General features: G+C 41.9%; 1 protein-coding gene across 3 annotated transcripts in view; it reads left to right on the forward strand.

Annotated features, from left to right (window-relative positions):
- BMPER (BMP binding endothelial regulator) overlaps positions 1-23,912 on the forward strand; it is a 291,522-nt gene that overhangs the window by 191,261 nt on the left and 76,349 nt on the right. For 2 of the 3 annotated variants that reach the window (XM_020969086.2, XM_020969088.2), the window contains 2 exons: positions 5,902-6,231; positions 15,302-15,638. In XM_020969086.2, coding sequence (XP_020824745.1) covers positions 5,902-6,231; positions 15,302-15,638 — 667 coding nt within the window. The remainder of the gene's footprint in view (positions 1-5,901; positions 6,232-15,301; positions 15,639-23,912) is intronic. The other variant, XM_020969089.2, reaches the window with a different exon arrangement.

The raw sequence follows: 23,912 nt of genomic DNA on the forward strand, positions 1-23,912 counted from the left end.
AAGGGTTCAGTTTAACATTCTTAGTCATCTCATAGCGTGGCTGCTATTGTGTACAAAGTCCTCTTGGTTCTGCTCACTTCACTCAGCATCAGACCATATAAGTCTTCCCAGGTTTTTCTGAAGTCAGCCTGTTCATCATTTTTTTATAGCACAATAGTATTCCATTACATTCATATACCACAACTTGCTCAGCCATTCCCCAATTGATGGGCATCCTCTCAATTTCCAATTCTTTGCCACCACAAAAAGAGCTGCTATGTATATTTTTGTACATGTGGGTCGACCAAATACATCTTTAAAAATTATTTTGTTGTTGCCTTCTAATCTTACATCAGAGTCATTTTGGGAAATATCCTCAATGCTCCTCCTTCAGCAATAAATCCTCCCTTGTAAACAAAGAAAACCAGTTAAGTAAAACCTTCTGATACACTGTATGTGCCATTCTGCTCCAGTATTTCACTACCTCATTACCTTGAAGAGGCAGGTCTGAGATTAGATTAGATTTAAGAACTGAAGAACCAACTTTCTCTTTTGCTCAAAGACAGTTGATTACAAAAGCCAACTCTTCTACCAGCAGAACTTTATGAAAGCCTGGAGATTTTGACCCTAGTTAAGCAGTATCGATCTCTCCTTGTAATTCTAGATTTAATCTAATTCAACAGATATCCATTTCAACAAATAGGTAGTTTGATGATAACACATTCCAATTGATTAAAACTTGCTCCCCACTAACAAACTAGATGTTTTTGGGTCTTGCCCTGGCTTTAAAATATTTAGCCTGATTTGAACTCTTAGTCCTTTCAACCATTCCTAACTCACTTCAAATAAGCCTGAAAGGGTCTAGAATTTAACATGGTAGATGAATTGAATATTGGACATCTGGAACCAGAGTTTGTTTAAATGAGTGTCCTGAAAAAGAAATAACATTGAGAGATATAATCTTCATGCCCCCACCAAGCACTTGTACAGCATCTGTCTCTCTTCTTGTTCCTGCTCCTTCTCCTTCTCTCTCTGTCCCTGTCTTTCTCTTCCTCTTTTCCCCCTTTCCTTGTCTTGCTCTCTGTCTGTCTCTTTCATTCCTCTGTGCACATGTAGGTAAGCATATTTCATACCCTAAACTTTTTTCTTTTAATCATTACGCTAACATGCATGTTCTTTTCTCTCCTCACATATAATAGGCAGATCTTTAGAAGCCAAGAAAACATTTAAGTATTTGGGATAGGAAGATGGGTTCTTCACAATAATGAAGTATGATTTACTTTAACCTGCATTTTACCAAGCTTAATATATCAGTTACAAAGACAAAACTGAAAGCTCACATCCTAATGGCAGAAGAAAACATTTGCTCTGCCTTCTCTACCTAAAATTAGGAAAAGTCCTGGTGATCTTCCTCCCCAAGTCCTAAAAGCAGAACCATTGGAGAAATACTGAACCCTAATGTCAATTCATAATTATCTTTCTGTAGACAATGTCTTTATAGACATTCAGTTTTCTGTACCTTTTGGTGTGATCCCTATGCGTGTAATTCTCACTTATGGTCAACCGTTGTTATCATCTTTCATAGGACTTCTCTCAAGTTTTTATGGTCCTAAATGGCTCACTTTCCCCTTCTAGTTTCTAAGGACATTTTTCTGCTTCTGGGGGACCTTTGCAGCTCTTACTTTTCACTAGAAACATTAAGTAAGAATGTCAACTGCTACCAATATAGACAAAAGTATGGCCTTATGGACTGAATTTTTTTTTTCCATTTGCCAATTTTTTTGTTTCCATTTTCATGTTAATATCCATTAGTGATACTAACCTAAAAGTTTTCTTTCTCTAACTTAGCCTTAATAATTTTAGGATCAAGATCCTATTTGCCACATAAAAAAGTGTGAAAGTACCATCTTTGTTCTTTTTCTTTTAAAAGGAATGAAAATTATTTAAGTTGGCACACAAGGTAAACATTTTTACTCTACATATTTATGAACAAAAATAACATATAACAAAGCTGGTAAACTTCATTGGGTTCTTCATTCATCATTCTCATTCTTGCTTAGAGTGTTTGTCACATTCCAGTTCAGTCCAAGCTACCTGGAGATGTTAATTTGGTTTTTTTTGGGGGGGTGGGGTGGGGTGGGGGAAGAGGGAATGGGTGTGATTAGTTCTTTAGAAAACATACTCACACATATGTATTTACACAAAATAACATTTAGTTATTTGTTTTGATGGATACATTTGAAAAAAATATACTAATGTCATTTATTCCTATATAACCCACTTTGAACTCTTCTTTGTAACAAAGAAAAAGCTAAGGAAAACTAATTAGCAAAGTGTATGAAGCGTGTTGCATCCATTGTCCTCCACCTTTCTTCCTAAAGGAGGGATAAAGTGTAAGGAAATTTCAAAAAAGGTAATAATTCTTTTCAGAAAGTTAAGGTTTACTTAGCTTCTTTAATTGGTTAAGAAAGAATTTCCTCAAGAGTATTTATTTTATTCCCTTCCCCCTTCTCCCCATCCCACCCCCAGGCTTGCCCTCTGGGTCTACCAAGGTTAATTCTGACTTGGAAAGTTTGGGGAGGTTCTGGATTTCCTTTCTGAGCTGGTGAAGGTCAGGAACCTTGACTCTTTGAAGTGGGCTCAAACCCTGGCTCTTGACACCACTCCAAAGTCTTGTCAACTGACTAAAACATGAAGGGACTTACTGTCTCTGGCCAGAAGACAATATCTGGATGTCAGTCAAAGATTTACATAGAGTGGGACACAAGGAAATCTATGTTTTAGAGACAGGACTAGAAAAGTTTCCCTTAACTGGGGAAATTACTTCTTAATTGGGTTTGAGTTGAGACCTCTGGGGTTTCAGTGTCCTGGACTCAGTAGTCATTTAATAATCCAGTCAACCCACTGATTGGATGTGGAGTCAGAAAGGTCACAGTTCAAATCCTGCCAAAGAAAAACTTATGACTTTGGGTAAATCACTTACATTCTCTTTGTAATCACTTACACACTTGGACAAATCACTTACACATTTTGTAAAATGAGGAGATTGGACTTGGTGATCTCAGGGTCTTTTCCAACTCTCTGTTTATAATTGGTGATAAATACTTAGGAGGAGAGGAGAAATGGAAAACAATACAGGGGGTGAATTTGGCAAAAGTACAGGACAAGAGCAAAATTGGGAGGGGAATTCTTGTACTGTAGGTGCCTTGTTAAAATAAATCTGATTATTTCTTTCTGAAGTCATATATGTTATAGTGGTATTTTTTTTTCTTTTGTGGGGAAGCATTTATAGATTCAAACTAATCCAGATAGCTCAGGTTACTCCATCATAGGCTTATAGATATTGGAAGGGACCTTGGAGACCATCTAGTCAGACACCTCATTTTTCAGGTGGTGAAACTGAGGCCCCAGGAAGTGAAGGTACTTGTTGAAGGTCACTTCTAGGGTCATAACTCTGGAGCCAGAAGGGAATGTAGAGTCTAAACCCTCCTCATTTTACAGATGAGGTAACTGAGGCCCAGAGAGATTTAGTGACTTGCTCAATGTCCTTCAGTTATTAACTTGAACCCACCAATGAGGCCTTCCAAATCCAAATCCAGTTCTCTTTCCACCATACAGCCTTCCTCCCTTCTTTTCTTTTTTAAAAGCTTATTCTAAAAGTGACATCTTTACAAAGAAAACATATTGTAGATCAGATTTTAACTTCTGAAATCCCAAATGTGTGTCTGTATATACATACATATATTACTGCCGTCGAGCAAGTTGACATATGGCATGATCCAATGTGATATAACATAAGACAGCATCTCTTTATATAACACATTGGAAATGAAAAGCAAATATTTCCTTTCCATCCCATCCCAGCGATCAGCTAGGGTGGCAGGTCTCCAAAGGGCGTCTTCCACATGTCTTGACTCTTAACCATTTGCTTAGGTAAAGAGAAGAAGACAGACCCAAGATGTCTATGGACGACTCCCTTTGATTCTTGACTTTTGCCTGCACAGAAAACAAATAGCTCTTTTGATTGAGGAGCTCAGATCTTATCATTGTTTGGGCTAATTCTTATCTATGATTTCCTCATCAGTCATCCTTTACTGCCTAGAAAGCAAAGATATAAAGACAGCAGGAGGGAGATAAAGTTTAAGAAATGACAGCTGGCTCCTTTTCTGAACTGTAATAATTACACACATTTGTTCAGGGCTTCACATGTTATAAAGCACTGACCTCATGCTGACTCTGTGGGGTCCCTTGTGTGAGTAATTCCTAGATTTTACAGATGGGAAAATGGAAGGGCCTGTTACAGGATCACAGGCTTAGAGCTAGAAGTGCCCCCCCTTGTCACTGAAGCAGCCTCCTCATTTCAGCAAGGTTGGGGGAATGAATGCATAAAACTGCCAGATGTCCAGCATTGAGAACTTCACTCGGGGTCATAGAATGAGAGCTGAAAGGAACCTCAGACATCATCTAGGCCAGCTCCTTTTTATTTCAGAGGAGGAAACTGAGATCCAGTTAGGTAAAATTACTTGTCCCAGGTCACACAGGTAGTGCAAGATTCGAAGCCAGGTCCTCTGATTCCATAGACTGTGCTCTTTCCACTGAATTACTCTTACCTCCCCCTTTTCCCCAGGCTCCCCTTTTGAGGTTCTTCTGAGTCAGATGCAGTGACCGTGAACCTAGCACTTTACTGCTGTGCATTATGTGACCAAAGCAGGACTGCCTTCCAGTGGCAAACTAAAAGTCCTGAAATTTCTAAAAAGTCCAGGCTTGCCTTGATTGAAATTCAGCTTTTACCACATCGAGACAGTGGCAGTGAATTCTTGTTGCTAAAGAGGTCTGGGTGTTTGGAAAAGAGTAACCTTCTCAGTGTTTTGGTTTCTGCCAGAAGAGAAACTTAGCTCATGGGCAGAAGAATCTTCAAAAGAAGCAGGAAGCAGCTTAGAGAAAACCTTGGGAAACAGCCCATTGTCTTTGTACTGTTGCAAAAAAGATCGCTCGTCTATCATTCACGTGATTCCATCCTTCCGGGGTGAACATGCCCAAATTAGCTAAGTGGAAATGATGCTGAGGCCCCCTCCTGTAGCCACTCATTTCTTTTTTCCCCCCTCTTTTTGTTGTCTTGCCTAGCTAGTCTGGTGGCTTAGGAAGCCGGATAGATGGGTCAGCTCTGTTGATAAACAGATCCTAGTTCAATGTCTATGTTTCTGAGTATAGGAAGTGTATAAACAAGACAGGATATTGGGAAAGACATCAAAAATATCAGTCAACGAAAAAAGACCACACACACACACACACACACACACACACACACACACACACACACACAGACCCCAAACCACCTCTGATTTGGAACCCACTGGAAGGACAGAACTTGTTTGGGATAGGCCATTAAGGACACAGGGTTTAGTCACAGGACCTGGGTTCAGATCCTGTCTCTGCAGCTTAATATTCTCCCTGGGTTGGAATGAGGGGATTGGAATCAGTGATGGCCTCTAAGGCTCCTTTCAGCTCTGAATCTATGATCCTATAATTCTAAGCCACTTAACCTATTTCTGTGCCTTGATTTCCCCAAAGGAAAAGAAATCGAGGTTGATGAACTATATGGTTTTCATGGTGCCATCTAACTCTCTATGTCTCTATGATTCTAAGTGACAACTCCTTTTGGGGCCTCAGTTTCTTCATCTGTAAAATTAGAGGATTGAACCAGATTGTCACCAATGTCTCTTCCAGCTCCAGAGCTGTGATAATAGAACAATGATCTTTTTCTTTTGAGTTAAAAAAAAATCTCTCTGTGTCAGAGGCTGTCAGTTTCTTGACAAGCAGCAATTCCCCTTCTATTTTTATTACTATGATCTCTGAGATGACTTGAAAACAAAAATACTTCATTTAGTTTTTATCCTGCTTTTGTTTCTCACTCACCTGCAGAGCCCGGCGTTTGCACTGTATTTGGAGATCCCCACTACAACACTTTTGACGGACGGACATTTAACTTTCAGGGAACATGTCAGTACGTTTTGACAAAAGACTGCTCCTCCTCTGCCTCACCCTTCCAGGTGCTGGTGAAGAATGATGCCCGGAGGACTCGGTCCTTCTCTTGGACCAAGGCTGTGGACCTTGTGGTTGGCGGCGGCACAGTCAGCCTCCAGCAGCATCTCACAGTCAAGTGGAACGGTACCCGGATAGCACTGCCCTGTGAGACTCCTCACTTCCATATTGATCTGGACGGCTACCTCCTGAAAGTGACGACCAAAGCAGGTGGGGAGCCTTCCCAGGGCCCAGGGCCATCCTCCGGGTCTGCCCTACCCCACTGTATGTAGCATTAGCCCTTGGCTAGGAATCCAGGCATGATGGCATTTCTCCTCTCTGGGGGTAAGCCTCAAAGTGCTGCTTGTCCAAGTACAGCTGGTGTAGCATTCCCACCACAAAGAAAAGGGGAGAATGGCTGAATCACCATGGAGTTCTGTACAATGCAGAGTAAGCTTTGGGACAGATGGCAAATCTTGCCAGTCTTCTGCTCTGTGGACCCCCGGGGAATTCATATGTGTTAAATCTCCTTGGAAAACAGCAAGTGCGTCCTCTTTGGTTTCCTCTCGATTTCTGCCCTGTTGCTGTTTTTAGGCTATTAGGGATGTCCGGCTTGCAATTGTCAGTGCCTCTTCCAACTTTTGATGTGTATTTTGACATCTGTGGAAAAGAATGCTCTCTTGAGAGCTCCTCTCTGGAAAGGCCAAGACAACCCATAGTAAAGCCGCCTCTCATTAACCCGTCATTCTCAAAGGAGGGCTCTTGGCATAGCAGCAGGCTCAGATTCCACAGGACCATGGTGTGCCCTAGGTGGGCATTCTGCTTGGAGTTGGCATGTGTGTTCAGGGAGGTTGCTACCCATGTGTGGGAAGAATTCCAGGGAAACCAGTATGTGTGTGTGTGTGTGTGTGTGTGTGTTTGTGTGTGTGTGTGTTTGTGTGTGTGTGTATGTGTGAAAGAGAGAGTGAGTGAGTGAGAGAGAGAGAGAGAGAGAGAGAGAGAGAGAGAGAGAGAGAGAGAGTGAGAAGCAGGGCAGCAATGCCTCTCCCACATGGAGGCTCTCCTTTGGTTTAAGACTATGGATGCTGTTTACCACCTTGGTTCTTCTTTTATTCTGTCTGGGATGAAAAGCTTTTGCCCTGTGACCTCCCACTTCTCTTACACTTCTGGAAGGTGACTCTCCCTGCCCTGCTGCTGTTCTTTCTCAAAATTTCATCTCAGGGAGCCTCTGATTTAGTGTGTCTGCTCTGTGGGCAAATCCATTTGTTGAACACCAAACGCTTCACAGCAGACGCATAGTCAGCCTTGTGTGGCAGACAGAGTGCTGGGCTTGGAATATGGAAGACCTAGGTATAATCCTACTTCTGACCCTTAACTAGTTGAGTGTCCTTGGGCAAGTCACTTATCCAAACCCCAAGAACTCCTAAGTTCCAGGTGGCCCATACCCTATGCCGGTAGAGTAAGTTCCAATACCATTAAAATCAGAGCCTCTTGGTGCACTCACATATTGTTGGCTAGTCTTTACAAGCAGAGAAGTTATTTCCCAGGGAACAAAGGAACTCCTTTGGAAAACTGTACTCCGTCCTTTTGCTACTGGGCTAGAACCTAGTGTTCTACTGTGGTATCCATCAAGGATGGCAGTTTTTCAGTCCATTTCTCGGGACAGGTTACGTTGGTACCCTCTACTCCGTGGCTGCTAAGTACACAGTAACTGTCCTCATTATACCTGTATCTATATCTATATCATCTAGATTTATACAATATATACAAACACATACATACATATGCATATGCATATACACATAGTTATATGCATGCATGTGTGCTACATAGCTATATATCATGATGATGCTCATGGAATAAATAGCACTGAGCTTCATTCTCTGCAGATATATATTATTTCAAGGAAATAAGTTCAAAATTGTAGAAACTTTTTCCAGCAAAAGTTCCCCTCTCTTTTGATGGACAAAATGGTGCCCTAGTTGGCTCTGATGAGTATCTGATCCTGTAGGTTCTATACACATTTATTTTTACTTTCTAACGTAACTGATGAGGGGGAAAATATTGACCACAGCCAAACCTGGCAACAGAATTTTAGGGAGGAGTAGCTTGCAACAGACATCTCTCTTTCTTCGGGGCCTTGGGTGGGAAATATGTTAATGGTTCGAATTCAGGGCCAAAGGTTTGTTTTGCTAAACTGATTTGAGCCCATGGAATGCCAGCATGGATAAACAAGAGGAAGAAATGGAGACATTTATTATGATCATGTGTCAGGCCCATTGAGACTAAGAGACCTTTTGGTTCGGGGGAGGGGAATGTTGAATAAGAATTTGGGGGAACCCTCTCTAAAAGCAAGGAGGCAGATTTCAGCTTGTAAATGATTCCTGGCTAGAGGCAAGAAGTTATGCTGATTCTCTACCTCCTTATTTTCAGGAGGAGAAAGGACAGAAAATCTAAACTTCTGTGAGAGTCTAAAGGAGATATACAATTCTAGCAAATGTAGGTCTGGGAAGATCACAGATTTAGGGCTGTAAGGGACCTTGGGGAGAGGGAGTGATGATCAAGTCCAACCACTGAGGAAACTGAGGCTTACTTGGAAAGTGACTTGCTTGAGGGAACACACTGGAATTAAGTAGCAGAGAGGTGAATTTTGAAAACAAAGTCTGCAACTCCAAATCCAGCCAGCCCTTTTAAAAATAAGCCACCAGAGCTTATTTCTCTGGAGGAGACCAAATGTTAGGGTGCGTTCAAGAGGGCCATCATTATGAGGGACTCAACAACTTCTCTCCCTTGGAACAAACTGAGCGTGATGGATTGGAATGCTGTTATTAGTTATTAGCTTGCTATGTCTCAGAACAAAAAGATTCTGGATCCTTTAGGATTATGGAGACCTAGGGATGCTCTGGTCTGCTCAGAGCTAGCTGGCAAAGATAGACTCGTGGAATGAACGCACTCCAGGAGATGAACTCAGTCTGTAAAATGAGCGGAAGGAATTGGCTGCTATCAAAACAGAAATTGATCATGATCACCCGAAGAAGATAAGCAAAGTGAAAGATATTCCTGGGCTCGAACCCAGACCTTTATTTTCCTCTTCAATTGCCCTTAACAGAATGCCAATAATTTATGGACAGCTCCTAATAATACCCAGCTGAATAATTTCCTGAAGAGAGAAACACACAAGGTTTTCAACTTCCTGGGGTGAAAAAAATGTAATCTACTGGGCCTTAAACTGTGCTTTGGGATTATCCTTTGAATGAAAAATATTCCATTTCCAAACAATGGTGTTCTTTACCCAGGCTGAGCCAAGCCCCTCAGCTTTACCCTCTACAGATGTTTTCATCACCTATTGTTGGCTTAGAATGCCATAGTGTTTCTCTTGGGCTCTGTGGGTTTTTCATTTCGTAGCCAGAGGTTGATCATTGTCTGAGATGAGAGAGCAGTTATTGCAAAATAACAGCTGAAATGGACCTTGCAGCTGGGAGCGGAGGAGGCATGGGGGAAGAAAGCCTGTGCTTGCTGCTTCGCTGGCTGGAGGACTTAGCCCAGCATTGTGGGCTTCGGGTAGGAGGACAGTGGTCTCTGAGCATGGCTGGAACCCAACTGGACCAGTGCACTCAATAGCCCACAATGGCAAAAGTTTTAGGGAAGGGAGAGAAGCTGCTGGGAGGAAAACCAGCCCCCCCCCCCCAGCCTCCCACCCTGGCAGTCCTTAGCATTTTTACACAATATGCCCCTTTCAACATCTGTTTTGCACCCCCTCACAAGTTCTATCCAGAAGAGCTAACTCTTGCTAAGAAGGGCGGATTTGCATCTACTGTCTCCATACCTTGAGCTAGACTGTTCCCATATGTCTGGAATGTATTCCCTCCTCATCTTTGCCTCTAAGAATCCTTTGAGGGGGAGCTCACCTCAGGTGTCTCTTCTTAGAGGAGTCTATCCTCTAAGCGCCCTGTTTATTAATGCTCCCTATGCCTCCTCAAGTTAGATTTCCTTCTCCATAAATATATTGTGCCCCCCCCAGGAGAATGTAATGTGCTTGTTGTCAAGGTTGTCATTATTGCTGTTGTTGTTTTGTAGGCTGGCACAGAGTAGGTGCTTAGTAGCAGTCAAGCTGAATTGAAGTGGTTTGGTTTGGAATACGGCTTTTCTTCGAGACCTATACTTGTTAAATCCAGAAAACGTATCCGGTCCTTTGGAGCAAAATTCTGAAGAAACCCATCTCTCTCAAGAAACTCCAAGGGAATAGCGATGAATTTTTTTTTTTAAGTCAAAAAACAAAAAATAGACAAATGAACAAACCCAGCAGTCATTGCTGACTTGTAACTTTTCCTCAGGTCACCTCGTAAGGACCTCCTTCAGGTTGAATCTTCCCTTAGGACAAAGTGAAATAACTAAACACAAAGATCCAAGGCACAGATTGTATCTAACAATGTGTCCCCTATTCTGTCCTGGTAAGCCATTACCTGTCTGCTGGGAGGGGAAAGGTATGCTTCATCATTCATCATTTCCATCAATCAATAAGCATTTATTAAGTATCCCACCCCCTGTGCCAGGTACTGGGGACACTCAGACAAAAATAGAGCAGTCCCTGTCCTCAAGGTGCTTCTATTCTTCTATTAGAGATAGAGTGGCCTACTTTCAGTCTTTTCAGTGAGAACTTTGGGTTTTTTATGATCTTAAAAAAAATCTCTCATTCCTTCAAGCAAATGACAGCAACACAGGAAATAAAATCAGAATATTAATAGTACCCACCTGAGATTGAGGACCAGGATTGCCAGGATTATAGGATAAGTAGGTGGAGAACAACAAGGCCAAGCATTCACTAGTGGGGAGAGGAAATTGGAAGACCTCAGAATGCAAGAAAAGGAATGTGGCCCCTCTTCACAGCTGCAGATGGAACACATGCTTCAGTTTTAAACTTCACCATCTGCCAGTTACTTCAGTCCAAGATCTAGGATGGAGAATGGGGGAACTCGTCCCAGCTGCAAAGAGAACCGCCAGCCCATAAACCCCCAAGGCACTTCCAAAATGCTTCATTGAAGAGGATGACCATTCAAGACATCATACTGAAGGGTTATTTCCTTAGTTACAGCTCATTAGCTTCTCCCCTTTGAGTATTATAATCACCTTTCCATGAGTGTACTCAAAAGGAAGATATTACACCATGAAATGAGCAGGGAAAGTTGAAATGGAAATGCCACAAATGTGGGGAAGGGAAGCATTGATAAAATACGGAGCCAACTTAAAAAGTGGCTTCTGTAGACAAAAAGGTCATAGAGGCAAAAATGAAGGATGACTTGACCTTTTCTGTATTATCCTTTGGCACTCCCCAGTCTGAATCGTATTCCATTGTTTGGTGAGTAGAAACAGCCACAGCTTTCAGAGAGCTCAACAAATACCTTCAAATAGCAAATATAATGACCTTCAAAGGATAGGATATGTCTTTCCAGGTGGGAAAAATATCCAGCTCAACAGCCACCTCCTAAAATTAGACCTTTCCTGATTCTCCCAGTTAACCATGGCTACCCAAGAATCACAATTACTTGGCACATATTCATTATTTACTTATTCATCTGTGTACATATTGTTTCCTTAGAGTAGAAAGTGAACTTTTTGAGGGCTGGACTTGACTCTTTTTTTTTCCTTTGTAGCTCCAGTGCTTGGCACATAGCACATGCTTAATAAATGATAGTTGAGTTGAATCGAACTGACTAGGAAAGGCTGGCTGACCTTTGGAAGAGCTTTCAAGAGGGAAAATCAGAATGCCAAGTGTCTAATAGAAGGATTGGGCCTTGGGGTCCTTTGTCTTATTCTGCTCAGATGCAAGGAGGCTATCCTTGGGAAGGTTTCTCCTGTACTATGTTTTGGCTTACTGCAATATGCCTCTTTATTGGTCAGGCTTTCTTCACGATAATAATTTCTGTGTCTCAAGAAACTGTGGAATATTTCTTACTTTTATTTCATCCTAAATATCTGTGAGGCAACATGGTGCAGTGGTTAGAACTCTGGTCTTGGAGTCAAGAAGATCTGAGCTCAAATCCTGCCTCCAACACACACTGGCTCTGTGACCACAGAGCAAAGAGTTTACCTATTCAATGCCCCAGGCAACTCCTAGATTTTAAGTGATAGAGGAAGTTTAATGACTGATCTGCATGTTGGAATTTCCATACTAGGAGATTTCCTATTCCAGTGAATTCATAGATCTGGACCCCCCCCCCCAAGCAAAACAAAAGGAAACGTGAGTTCGATCAGATGGTTGTAAAGCAATCTTCTTTATATTGTCCATATAGTCTACATTATCTTCCATGCCTAGAACAGTGTGTGAATGAATCCGTTCTCATTGTCTCAGCTCCCCGTATTAAGCTAGCCCCACTCCCCCATGCCATGCTTTATCTTTGGCCCATACATCCATTCTCCCCAGCATCAGGTCCGGGACTGAACAGGCATCTTGCCATCTGCCCTGCAGCTGCTCATGTAACGCTGTTCTCTTCCCTGCCTTCCTCCCCCAACCCTTCTTGCTCAGGGAAAAAATAATTAAAACCAATATTACTGGGAAGATCATGACCATTGAATATCCCAGGGCTCTATTTGCGATCCTTGCAATTACCTAGACCAGAGATTCTTTACCTTTTTGTGTATGATAGACCCCTTTGACAATCCATTAAAATCTATAAATGGATCCTCAGAAAATAATGTTTCTAAATGCATAAAATAAAATACCTAGGATTACAAAGAAAATCAGTTATGTTGAAATACAGGTATCAAAATAAATTTTAAAAAATCAAGGATCCTAGATTAAGAACTCCTGGCCTATGCCAAAACATCTTTGCTGGGCCCCGACTCCCCAGATGTGTGTTCTACTTCCCTGGCAGAATGTAAGCTCCTTGCAGGCAGAAACTTGTACTTCTCTAGCACCTAATACAGTGTCACACAGTGTGTGACATGTAGTAGATGTTCAGTAATGCTTGTATATCGATTGACTCAATGTTCAGCTGGTGCTCTGGCCATCTTCCCTGGATCAATTACTCCCAGACAAGCTTTCCTGTAGATTTCCTGATGAAACTATTTGGGAGCAAATTTTTTCCTCAAGCTTTCCTGCAGTCCTTGCCCTGTCCTCCCCACCATGTGCATTGGTCGGAGAGTATCTCCCTTCCTTGTGTTTCTCTGCATGGAATCTTTGCATTTGCTTTCTACAGAAACTCAGTTTAAAAGACACAAGCTTTCTTCCCAGATTACTTTCTCTGACAGGTGTCTCTACTTTCCTCCCCTTTGATGTGGCAGTGGAGTGTCCTAACCATATATCAATGATGCTTGGCTATCATTCTCTCCTTTTGGATGCCATCCAAGTGTAGGGAGTATGGCTTTTGGAATTTTACCAGTGGGGGAGTTCTTCTTGATCTTGTTTCTTTGTGATGTAACCATATGTCAGCTCTGGGACCATTGGATATCTAGGGAGGACTTTTCCTCTGTTTTCAGACCCATCCTCTTTGTCTCCCCTCCTGAAGATCAACCATTTGTGATGAATGGCTGAGATCCTGATCTTTCAGGGAAACAGACTTTAAACCTTTCAAGAGGGACCCATGCTATTCTTTTCAGTGGTCCCATTGAGTTCTCCAATTATGACAGAATGAAAGACTTTTCTTTTCATAGGAGCCTAACTGGGAGTGGAAGGCAATGGGGTAGAGATTAAAAAGCCCATAGGGAACAGATAGTCCACGTACTATTCTTCCTACAACATTTCTGTCTATAATCACAAGCTAAAAGAGTCTTATTTTTCTTTATGTGAGGGCCTACTCCTGAGACTAGGGTCTGTGTACTTAAGGCTCAAAGCATAGATTTATGTTATGTTTATAGTGATATAGTAGACCGAGAACTGGGTTTCAGGTCAGGAGATATGGGTTTGAATTCTACCTCAGACACTGTGTCAGCATGGGAAAAGTCATGTCTTGAAATTTTTCTCTAATGTAAAATGGAGATAATGCTTGCGCTATGTAACCCACAAAGGTGTTGTGAGGAGAGCGTTTCACAAACTTGATGTGCTAGAAAAAGGTGAACCTCTCTAACGATAAAAACCTCATCTCTCTCTGTTTGAAGGTAGCCCAAAGTGATTTGGACAGGAATAATATCTAAATGCAAGGAATTAGTAATAACAACAACATACATTTATATGGTGTTTTGGAGTTTTAAAAAGCACTTGCCTCATAACAGCCATGTTAGGGAGCTTGACTGATATTATGCCCATTTTATAGCTGAGGAAACTGAGGTACAAAAAAAGGCTAAGTGAACTTTCTTTAGTCACAACAATAAACAAGCATTTAATAAACATTTGTAATGCACCCTGCTCTGATGAATTGACGAGCATGAGATGGTTCCTGCCTTCAAAGGATTCTAATTACATTCTAATTGGGGAGACAACATGTATATAATACTTTTAAGATTTCCAAAACACCTCCCTCCTAACACTGGTGAGCTATGTTGTGTGAATACTTATTATTCCCATTTTGCAGACATGAAAATCAAAAACTGAGAGAGTTGTACTGAGTTTGCCCATAGTGATAGAGTTAATAAATTGTGAAACTAGAATACGAATCTAGGTCTTTAGACTCCCAATTCCAGGGCTGTTTCTCCTGTGTCATGTTATTTTTCTTATATATAATGGACATGGTGGTATGATGGTGGCAGTCCTAGGATGGACTCCCATCCTTTCCCCTCTTTCTTGGTACCTTTGACTTTCTCCAGAATACACTTAGTTAGCACTTCTATACGAGGTTTTTCTTAATGTTCCCAATGGTCCACTAGCTCTCCTTCTTGAAATTACTTAGTAGATGTATTCTGTACTTAACTGTATTTTCTGTGACCTTTCAATAGAATGGATGTCCTGAGGGCAAGGAGTGTCTCATTTTTGTCTTTGTATGCCCAGCTCCTGGCAGGGCACTCAGCACCTAGTAAACACCTGTTTATTGAGTTGAGTTGATGTGAATAACAAAACAAGCATGCTAAGTAGGCTCAGATATAGGAATATATGAATCAAACCTTGTTAAAACAAATACTAGTATAATACGTTTTTATGTGCGTCATAAAAATGCATGTACCAGCTTTCCCAACCCAGCCAGTGACCCAGTTTAATTTTATGTACTATTAAATACAATTAGGCTCCAGTACAGTGAAAGGATTTTGATGTCTCTTGGATTGTCTTACAAAAGAATTGGCTGTTGATCACCTGTCAAAGACAATGAATGTGGCTGTAGTGGCTATCATCGTTGGGAATGGTGGACTGAACTTTTGTTCCCTTCTCTTCCAGGCCTGGAAATCTCCTGGGATGGAGACAGTTTTGTGGAAGTCATGGCTGCCCCACACCTGCAGGGCAAACTCTGTGGACTTTGTGGCAATTACAACGGGCACAAACGGGATGACTTAATTGGGGGGGATGGCAACTTCAAGTTTGATGTGGATGATTTTGCTGAATCCTGGCGAGTGGAGTCGAATGAGTTTTGCAATCGGCCCCAGAGAAAGCCAGTGCCAGAGCTTTGCCAAGGGACGGTGAAGGTAAAGCTTCGTGCACACCGGGAGTGCCAGAAACTCAAAGCCTGGGAGTTTCAACCCTGTCATTCTACTGTCGACTACACACCATTTTATCGGTAAGTATGGCCTCAGAAGGGTGTTTGGGGAGGAGACCGAGTAGGGAAAAAGGGATACAACCCTCACCTATGTAGAAGAAGGCTCAAATAGAATGGGGTAACTGATCAACACCTCTTTATCTCCTGGAGGCCCATCTGGGCTTGATCAAGGCTAGACTCCTGTCCAGATTGGGATGTAAGAGAAATAACCCTTAGGGACTTAAAGTGGTCTAAGGTTTGCTTTTGTCTACAACAGGGACCACGTATCCTGTGACTAAATTTCAAGGGTTTCATGAATTTAGATTGGAAAAAAAATGCACCTTTATTTCAATATAATTGGTTTCTTTCATAATCCTCTGTATTTTATTTTATCCATTTAAAAATGTTACTCTGAGAAGGAGTCTGTAGACTTCACCAGACTGCCCAAGGCAAAGGTAGGGAACCTGCAGCCTCAAAGCCACGTGTGGCCCTCTAGTTCTTCTAGTGTAGCCTTTTGACTGAATCCAAACTTCATAGAACAAATCCCCTTAATAAAAGGATTTGTTCTGTAAAACTTGGACTCAGCCAAAAGGCCACACCCGAGGACCTAGAAGGTCACATGTGGCCTCAAGGCTGCAGATTCCTCATCCCTGCCATAAGGGGCCCATGACATGGAAGAGGATAAGGACCTTTGGGCTTATCCAATGGAACTATGTTGCGCTGTACCGTGTATCTTATTATACTCTCATAATGATTATATCATGCCATATCATTTTCATATTATATTCAGGGTATATCTGGATTGACTCTAGGGGTCATAGGTCAAACCAGAAGAACAGATACGAATACTGTTTTACCGGAAAAAGTTCCATACCTATCATGGTCCAATGGGATGAGCTCTAAATTTAGAGTCAAAAGACCTGGTTTCAAATCCCACCTCTGACATTTACAACTTCTGTGACCCTAGACAAGTCACTTTGTGTCTTTGGACCCAGGTTTCCTTAATTGTAAAAGTGTTGGGCTAGATAGATGCTTTTTGAGGCCCTTTCAGCTCCAGAGTGATATTTCTGTTTGGGAGGAGAATTAGAAGAGGCCTTGTATACTTGGTACCCCCATGCCTGAGGCTTGAAGGGATTCCGAGACACAGGTGAAGAGAGAGAGCTTTCCAGGCATGAGTAGCGGCCTATGAGCAGAAACAAGAGAGGGATGTTTATAGAGCACAGCAGGGAGGCCACTTTGAATTGGAGAGCAAATGAGAAGGATTCCATGAGTAATCGTTCTAGAAAGAGGAAAGAGAAAAAAAACATGACTGCTGATCTAGTATGGAAACTCCTTGGGAATTTCAGATCTGCTTAACTTGTCATCTGTGATAACCCATTGGTAGGTATTCCGCATCTTCAGGTATCATAAAAAAAGGCTAGGGTTTGATTACCTTGCACCAATGTTGAGGCTTGATTGATCTGACTAATTTGACCCAGTCGTGAGTCCCTCCTGGCTGGAGAGTAGGTTAGTTCTTAACCTCTGGCTGCCTGTGGCTCTCCCCACCATGGGAGAGACAGGCAGAGCCCTTGAGGCAGTGCCCTTGAGTTATGCTCATGTCTCCTTCCTTGAAATTATAAAACGCCTGTGGTTTGAAGCCACAGTGAAGTTATTTTTACTCTTTAATTGCACCAGTTTATTTCCCCTCGTTCTCATTAAATCTGATCCTTTTTAAACATTTTATTTGATCTCTTGACATAAAAGATAAAATTCGATGAAGGCAACATGAGGAAGAGTGGAAAAAGCCTCCCCTTGTCAGCGCAGAGCCCTGAACATGGCTCCATCTGCCAAGCCATTTGACTCTGGCTCATGGGTTTCCTTCTTTAGAGTCATTTTCCCCTTATGATTTGAATTCTTCCCCTTCCTATTACTTCCTTCTCCCCAGCCCCACCAGTGTGCTTATCCCACTCCCTTTCTGTTGAAATCTGGACCGTCTCATGCTCAGGATCCTTGGGAATGAATCACTTGGATACATGGAATACATGTGTTGTCATGGGCAAAGCCAAGGTGGGAAATGAAATACCCTTTGGTTTCCTTCAAGGGCTGGGATGAGATCAAGGAGGTATGGTGCCCCAGGCTGAAGTTCACATTTTCTTCAGTGAATCATTCAATGAGCATTTACTAAGCACCTCCTCTGTGTCTGTCACTGTGTTAAGTGCTAGAGATAGAGACAGAAATGAAAGAGTGCTCTCCTCTCCCTCTCCCCAGGAGCTTCTGTTTGTTTCCATATTAGATTGCATCTTAGAAGGTAGATGCCATTATTATCCCCATTTTATAGTTGGAGAAAATGAGGTCTTGCAGGGTGCCCAAGGTCATGCAGATACTAAGTTTCTGAGGTGGGATTTGAACTCAGGTCTACCTGATTCCAGGCCCAGAGCTCTATCCACTGCACCATCTGGTGTAGACAACTCCATCCCTCGAAGGACTTACATATGAATAGAGGAGAGGACACATTTAGGAGAGAGGTGACCAGGAAGAGATATTTTGTTCTGGAAAGTTACAGTGGCGTAATGAATTTGAAGATTATTCCAGAATTGGAAGGTGGAGGGGGTGTTAGGGGGACAGGTTTGCTTACAGCACCTGGTGACAAAATGAAGCAAAATGAATGTAGGATGAGGAGAGGCCAGTCACGTTTCAGCTTCATTCAGAGCAAATACGCAGTACTTTGGATGGAGAAGGTGATAGATCCTGGGGCCTTCAATTGGAATACATCAATTGCAGCAGCGAGATGGAGTTGGGTTTATAAGCTTGATGTTTCCATGACTTAGTTAAAGGATAATTGAGTGAAAGCTACAAAGGACCTTAGAGGCCCTCTGGTTCAACTCCTCCATTTTACAGATGGAGAAACTGAGGGCCAGAAACTGAAGGTTTCAATGATTTATTCATCATGGTCACAGAGGTAGTAAATGTTGAAGACTGGATTGGCGCCCAGTTCCCCTGACTCCAAATCCATGGCTTTTTCAATTGTTCCCTGCTAGTGCCCAGGTTTAAGAGGCCTTTTTTTTTTCCCCTTCAGAATCTTTGTGTCCATACCATTATTTTCAGGGCGGGGAAGTAGATCTGTTGGCCCCATGTTCCCATAAAGGGTGGCTGTGCAGGACCCCTACAGCTGGGTACTCCCTCATCTGCACACTCCAAGATGTGTAAGGCCTTGCTGGAAAGACTCAGAGCTGCCCAGGTCCAGCTGATCCCTCACACCCTTCCTGAGAGGGACTTTCTCTTGGTTCACTTTGGAGTGTGGCTGCCCTCTTGAGCACATGTGGCTGGAGGAAGGGGCGTACTGCCGTCTGGGGGAAGAGCACTACTGTCTTCTTCTGTTTCTCTAGGCAGATGGCCGCTGGCGGGGGGGGGGGCAGGATGAAAGAAATCTTGGTGCTTGGAAACCTTTCCTTCAGGCTACAGCCAGGAAAGGGAAGATCTCATGTCATTGTTTCTATGGAGAGCCTCGATTCATTTCTCCAAATTATTTATTATTATTATTATTATTGTTAGTATTATTATTATTATTACTGAGCTCCTGAACTCTATTATCATCTTCTTGTCCAATTTTCATGAAGGCTGTTCTTGACATTCAGAGTTGATTAGAAAGATTTCCATTGTTGTTGTTTTTGTTATTTTTAAATGCAGATGTCAGTCCCGACAGCAGAGAGTGCTTGAGCGCTGACTCAGGTCAGAGAACTCTGGTTCACATTCTTTCTCTGACGCCCACTTCCCATGATACCCTGGAAAAGTCACTGTGGCTCAGTTTCCTCATCTTTCTCATCATAAAATGAGAAAGTTATCCTAGCTGGCTTCTGAGGTCTCTCCAGCTCTAGACCTGCGATTATAAAATCCCATCAGTATTTTGCCAACGCTGTTAGGACCTGGATGACACATTCCTTAAAGCTAAAATAGCTAGCAAGCGCCTATCTCATTTTTTTCCTTTGTATCTTTAGTGTCTAGAACAGTACCTGGCACAACGTAGGTGCTTAATAAACATTTGTTGATTGAGATTAACTATAGAATTTATTCCTAATAAACTAGTAGAATATAATCTCCTGAGTACAAAGACAGTTTCATGTTAATCTTATGTCCCCAACCTAGCACATGTATTAATCAATCAGTAACTTTGTGTCTGAGACCCAATGAACATTTACTGAGCACCTACTGCATGCCAGATGCTGTGCTAGGTCCTGGGAAAATAAAGACAAAAAATGAAACTGTCCCAGGCTTCAAGGAACTTATATTGTATTGGACAATGTTTAAATATATGTATTTGCAAGCTCTATACAAAATTGATTACAAGGTAATTTGGTCAGGGAGAGAAAATTTAATTTTTTAATTTTTACAATCATTTGTTGAGTGTCTACTGAAGTGGTGTAGTCAGTGAATTATCATTTATTAAGCACCTACTGTGTGACAGGCACTATACTATGAGCTTTACAAATATTATCTCATTTAATTCTTACAACAGCCCTGGGAGGTAAGTGCCATTATTATCTCCCTTTTACAGATGAGGAAACTGAGGCAGCCAGAGGTTGAATGACTTGCCCAAGGTCACAGAAGTAGTAGTGTCTGAGGTCAGATTTGAACTCAGGTCATCCTGGCTCAATATTTATATCACAGCTAAAATTCCACCTTCTACAGGAAACCTTTCCCAATACTTCTTCATTCCAGTAATTTCCCTCATGATTATTTCCTCTTTATCCTATCTATTGTTTGTTTAGAGGTACATGCTGTCTTCCCCATTACAGTATAAGGTCCTTGAGGGCAGGAACAGTCTTTTGCCTTTCTTGGTCTACTCAGAGCTAAGCACGGTGCCTAGCCCGTGGTTGTTGCTGTTGAGTAGTTTTATTCAGTCATGTCCAATTCTTCATGCCCCATTTGGGGTCTTCTTAGCAGAAAGACTAGAATGGTTGGCCATTTCCTTCTCCAGCTCTTTTTACAGATGAGGAAACTGAGGTAAATAGAGTTAAGTGACTTGCCCAGGGTCACACAGCTAGTAAGTGTCTGAGGCTGGATTTGAGCTCAGGTCTTCATGACTTCGTTCCTGGCACTTTATCCACTGTGCCACCTAGCTATTGGAGGGATCAGGAAAGGCTTCATGTAGAAGATGGAACTTGAGCTAAGTGAAGTCTTGAAGGAAACAAGAAATTATTGCAGGCAGGAGTGAGTATGGGGGAGAGAAAGCCACAGAGACAGGAGATAGAATGATGGGTTGAAGAAGCACTAAGGGCAGTGTGTGTGTGTGTGTGTGTACATATGAAAAATTGCTGAATTGAATCAAATAATAAGCAGACCACTTGGGGTCCATCTAAAAATCATATCAAGAATGTGGGTGCTTCCAGTAAGCACTTCTTACTCTCTGTGTCCTCCACTATTTGTTCTGATCCAAGATAAAGTCATACATGAGCCTAGAACAGCCTTGCCCCATCCAGCACTACAGGCTTGATACAAAGGATGACGGAGTTGGAGTATCACTGCTTTAAAGTCAGGAGGACAAAGGGAACTACAGACTTTTTCAAATGCACTACTCCCCACTCACCAGGATCATTTGAACGGACACCAGTCACCAGCAAGTTACATGGGACTGCATGCAGGGTTTGGTAGAATTCATTTGGTGTTAGGAAACAGAAGCTACCCTCCTGTGTCCATCAATCATTCCAGCTCTTTCTGTCTACCTGCCCTTCCCTCCCTGTGGGAGGTGGGCCGCAGCTTGTCCAGACCACATCAGATTTCCGTGATGAAGCCTAATGCGTTTAGTTAAGACGGAAGCCATAGCTTACACATGGGTGGGCAGCTCCAAGAATAATAAAGCTTGCCTTGATCTTCAAGTTGGGAGGCAAGCTACAGTACTGGGGTTACAATTTGATTTGTCTGACTTTTTTTTTTTGAGTTTTTTTAATCTTCAAAGAAATAGAATGTTTTCTTAAAAGAAGAAAAGAACAAATTAGCATATTGCATACATACAAATCTATAGAAATTCATTTTGATCAAAGCAAAATGATTGATGATGGCTTCCATTTTCTGTTATCTATGAACCACTATGTTTGCAGCCCAGTGGCCAAAACAGGGCATAGAGGAGGCATTGTATAGGTACTTTGATGAATTTGTGATCTCAATGATGTGGGTTTCAGCTCAGGTCTTTGTGACTTCAGTCCTGGCACTTTATCCATTGTGCCACCTAGCTGCTGGAGAGATCAGGAATTCATATCATCACCATCACAGCTAACATTTATATAGCACTTTCAGGTTTGCAGAGATGTCGGCAAATATTATTTCATATGATCCTCCCAACATCCCTTGGGTTATAGATGCTATTATTATCCCCTTTTAACAGATGAGGAAACTGAGGCAGAAAGACATTAAGTGTCTTGCCTAGGGTCACACTTCTAGTAAGTATCTGAGGCTGGGTTTGAACTCAGGTCTTCTTGAGTCCAGGACCACATCTCTATCTACTGTGTCACCTATACCATCAGGTAGCCTATAGTAATAGAAATATGCCATGCCGTGGAACATATAGATTCCAGCCCATCTCTCACCCTCTGCAGCTCTTGGCCACGTCATCCCATAATTCCTTACAGAAAGTACACAACATAATGGGGGCCTTCTATTTCTTTTGGCATTGTATCAGTAGCAAGAGAGCATATGAGCTGCCCATCAGTTATCTGTCTCGTTGGCCACATTTCTGGCCTTCTTCCTTTTTCTGGTCATGCAGTTCAGAGATGCTATCCTCAGTCCCTTCTCTTGCAAAATTCTTGGTGGGTTAAATCTTGCTGCCTCCTCACATCCTTCATGTACCTCTTCATTGCCTTTTGGGTAAACTTCAACTTTGCTCTTCAGAGGCTATGGGATTCCATTATTTGCAACTACAGTGTATCCCGAGAAGAATATTTTTCTTTAAAAGATGTTTTAACCCATGAAAGGAAAAGAGTCACATCACAAAACTATTTATGTCAGCCTAACCATTTTTTTTTTTTGCTAGGCAATGGAGTTAAGCGACTTGCCCAGGGTCACATAGCTAATAAGTGTCAAGTGTCTGAGGCTGGATTTGAACTCAGGCCCTCCTGACTCCAGGGCTGCACCGCCTAGCTGCCCTCATAACCTTTTTTTAAATTATTTTTTTCAATTCAAAATATTTTCTTTCCCTCTTACCCCCTTTTACCCCTACTGGAAACAAAAATAAAATAAAAACAAAACCCTTGTAACAAATATACATGACAAAAGGAAAGAAATTACACATTGGTCATATTCAAAAAGTGCCTGCCTCTCTCAATGCCCTAAATTCATCACCTCTTTGTCAGGAGGTAAATAGCAGCATGTTTTGTTATGGAATCTGGAATCATGTTTGGTCATCGTGTCTACAGAAGTTCTTAAGTCTTTCAAAGTTGTTTGTCTTTCTAATGTTATTACACTATCAGTACTGTATTGTAATTGTCCTCCTGGTTCTGCTCCTTTCACTTCATATCAGCTCATACAAGTCTGCAGAGGTTTCTCTGATGCCATCCCTTTCATCCTTCTTACAGTATGATGACATTCCTTTCCATTCATATAACATTGTTTATTGAGCCATTCAGTTTCCAGTGGCTCTTCACCACAAAAGAGCCGCTATAATTTTTTTTTTTTACGCATGGAGTTTTTTCCTCTTTCTTTGATCTTTTTGGAGGATAAAGCCTCTTAATGCTCTGAAATGTTCCATAGGGAAATTTTTTGGGCAGGGCAGAAGTGGGGGTATCTGAGGTGTAATTTCATTGGAGTAGGAAGTTTCCAATGAAAAAACTCCGTCAATCAGATTTTCACTTGTTTGGCAACTTATAGTCTTCTAGAGTTGCTTGAGCCATTGAGAGATGAAGTGACGTGTCTCAGTCCCCATCGTCATTATGTGCCTGAGGTATTCCTGATGCCAAGTCCAGTTCCCTGTCCGCTATACCCCACTGCTTCTTCTGGGGAAAGATGCCTTGTAAATATGATATGGACAATAGTAAGGCTGATAGCACTAGATTAGAGCCTAACATAATTGGAAGGTGAAGTTGTGACCTAGAATTTTTAAGTTAGCAATTAATCAGCAAGGATTTATCAAGCACCTACTGTGTGCTTAACATACCACACTGGGTACTGGGAATACAAGGATAAAAGTTTGAAATAATCTCTACTCACAAGGAACACAACATTCAAATGGAGGGGACAATAAGGATGTATAAAGTGTATACAGTATAAATATGAAGCCTTCTTCTCTTTGTGACTTCACATGAGATGTTTCAGTAACTCCTTACACATCACCCCCCCAACTCAAAAAAG

The sequence above is a fragment of the Phascolarctos cinereus genome, unplaced genomic scaffold (genome assembly GCF_003287225.1).
Source record: "Phascolarctos cinereus isolate Bilbo 61053 unplaced genomic scaffold, phaCin_HiC Scaffold_4;HRSCAF=312, whole genome shotgun sequence".
NCBI classification, from domain to species: domain Eukaryota; kingdom Metazoa; phylum Chordata; class Mammalia; order Diprotodontia; family Phascolarctidae; genus Phascolarctos; species Phascolarctos cinereus.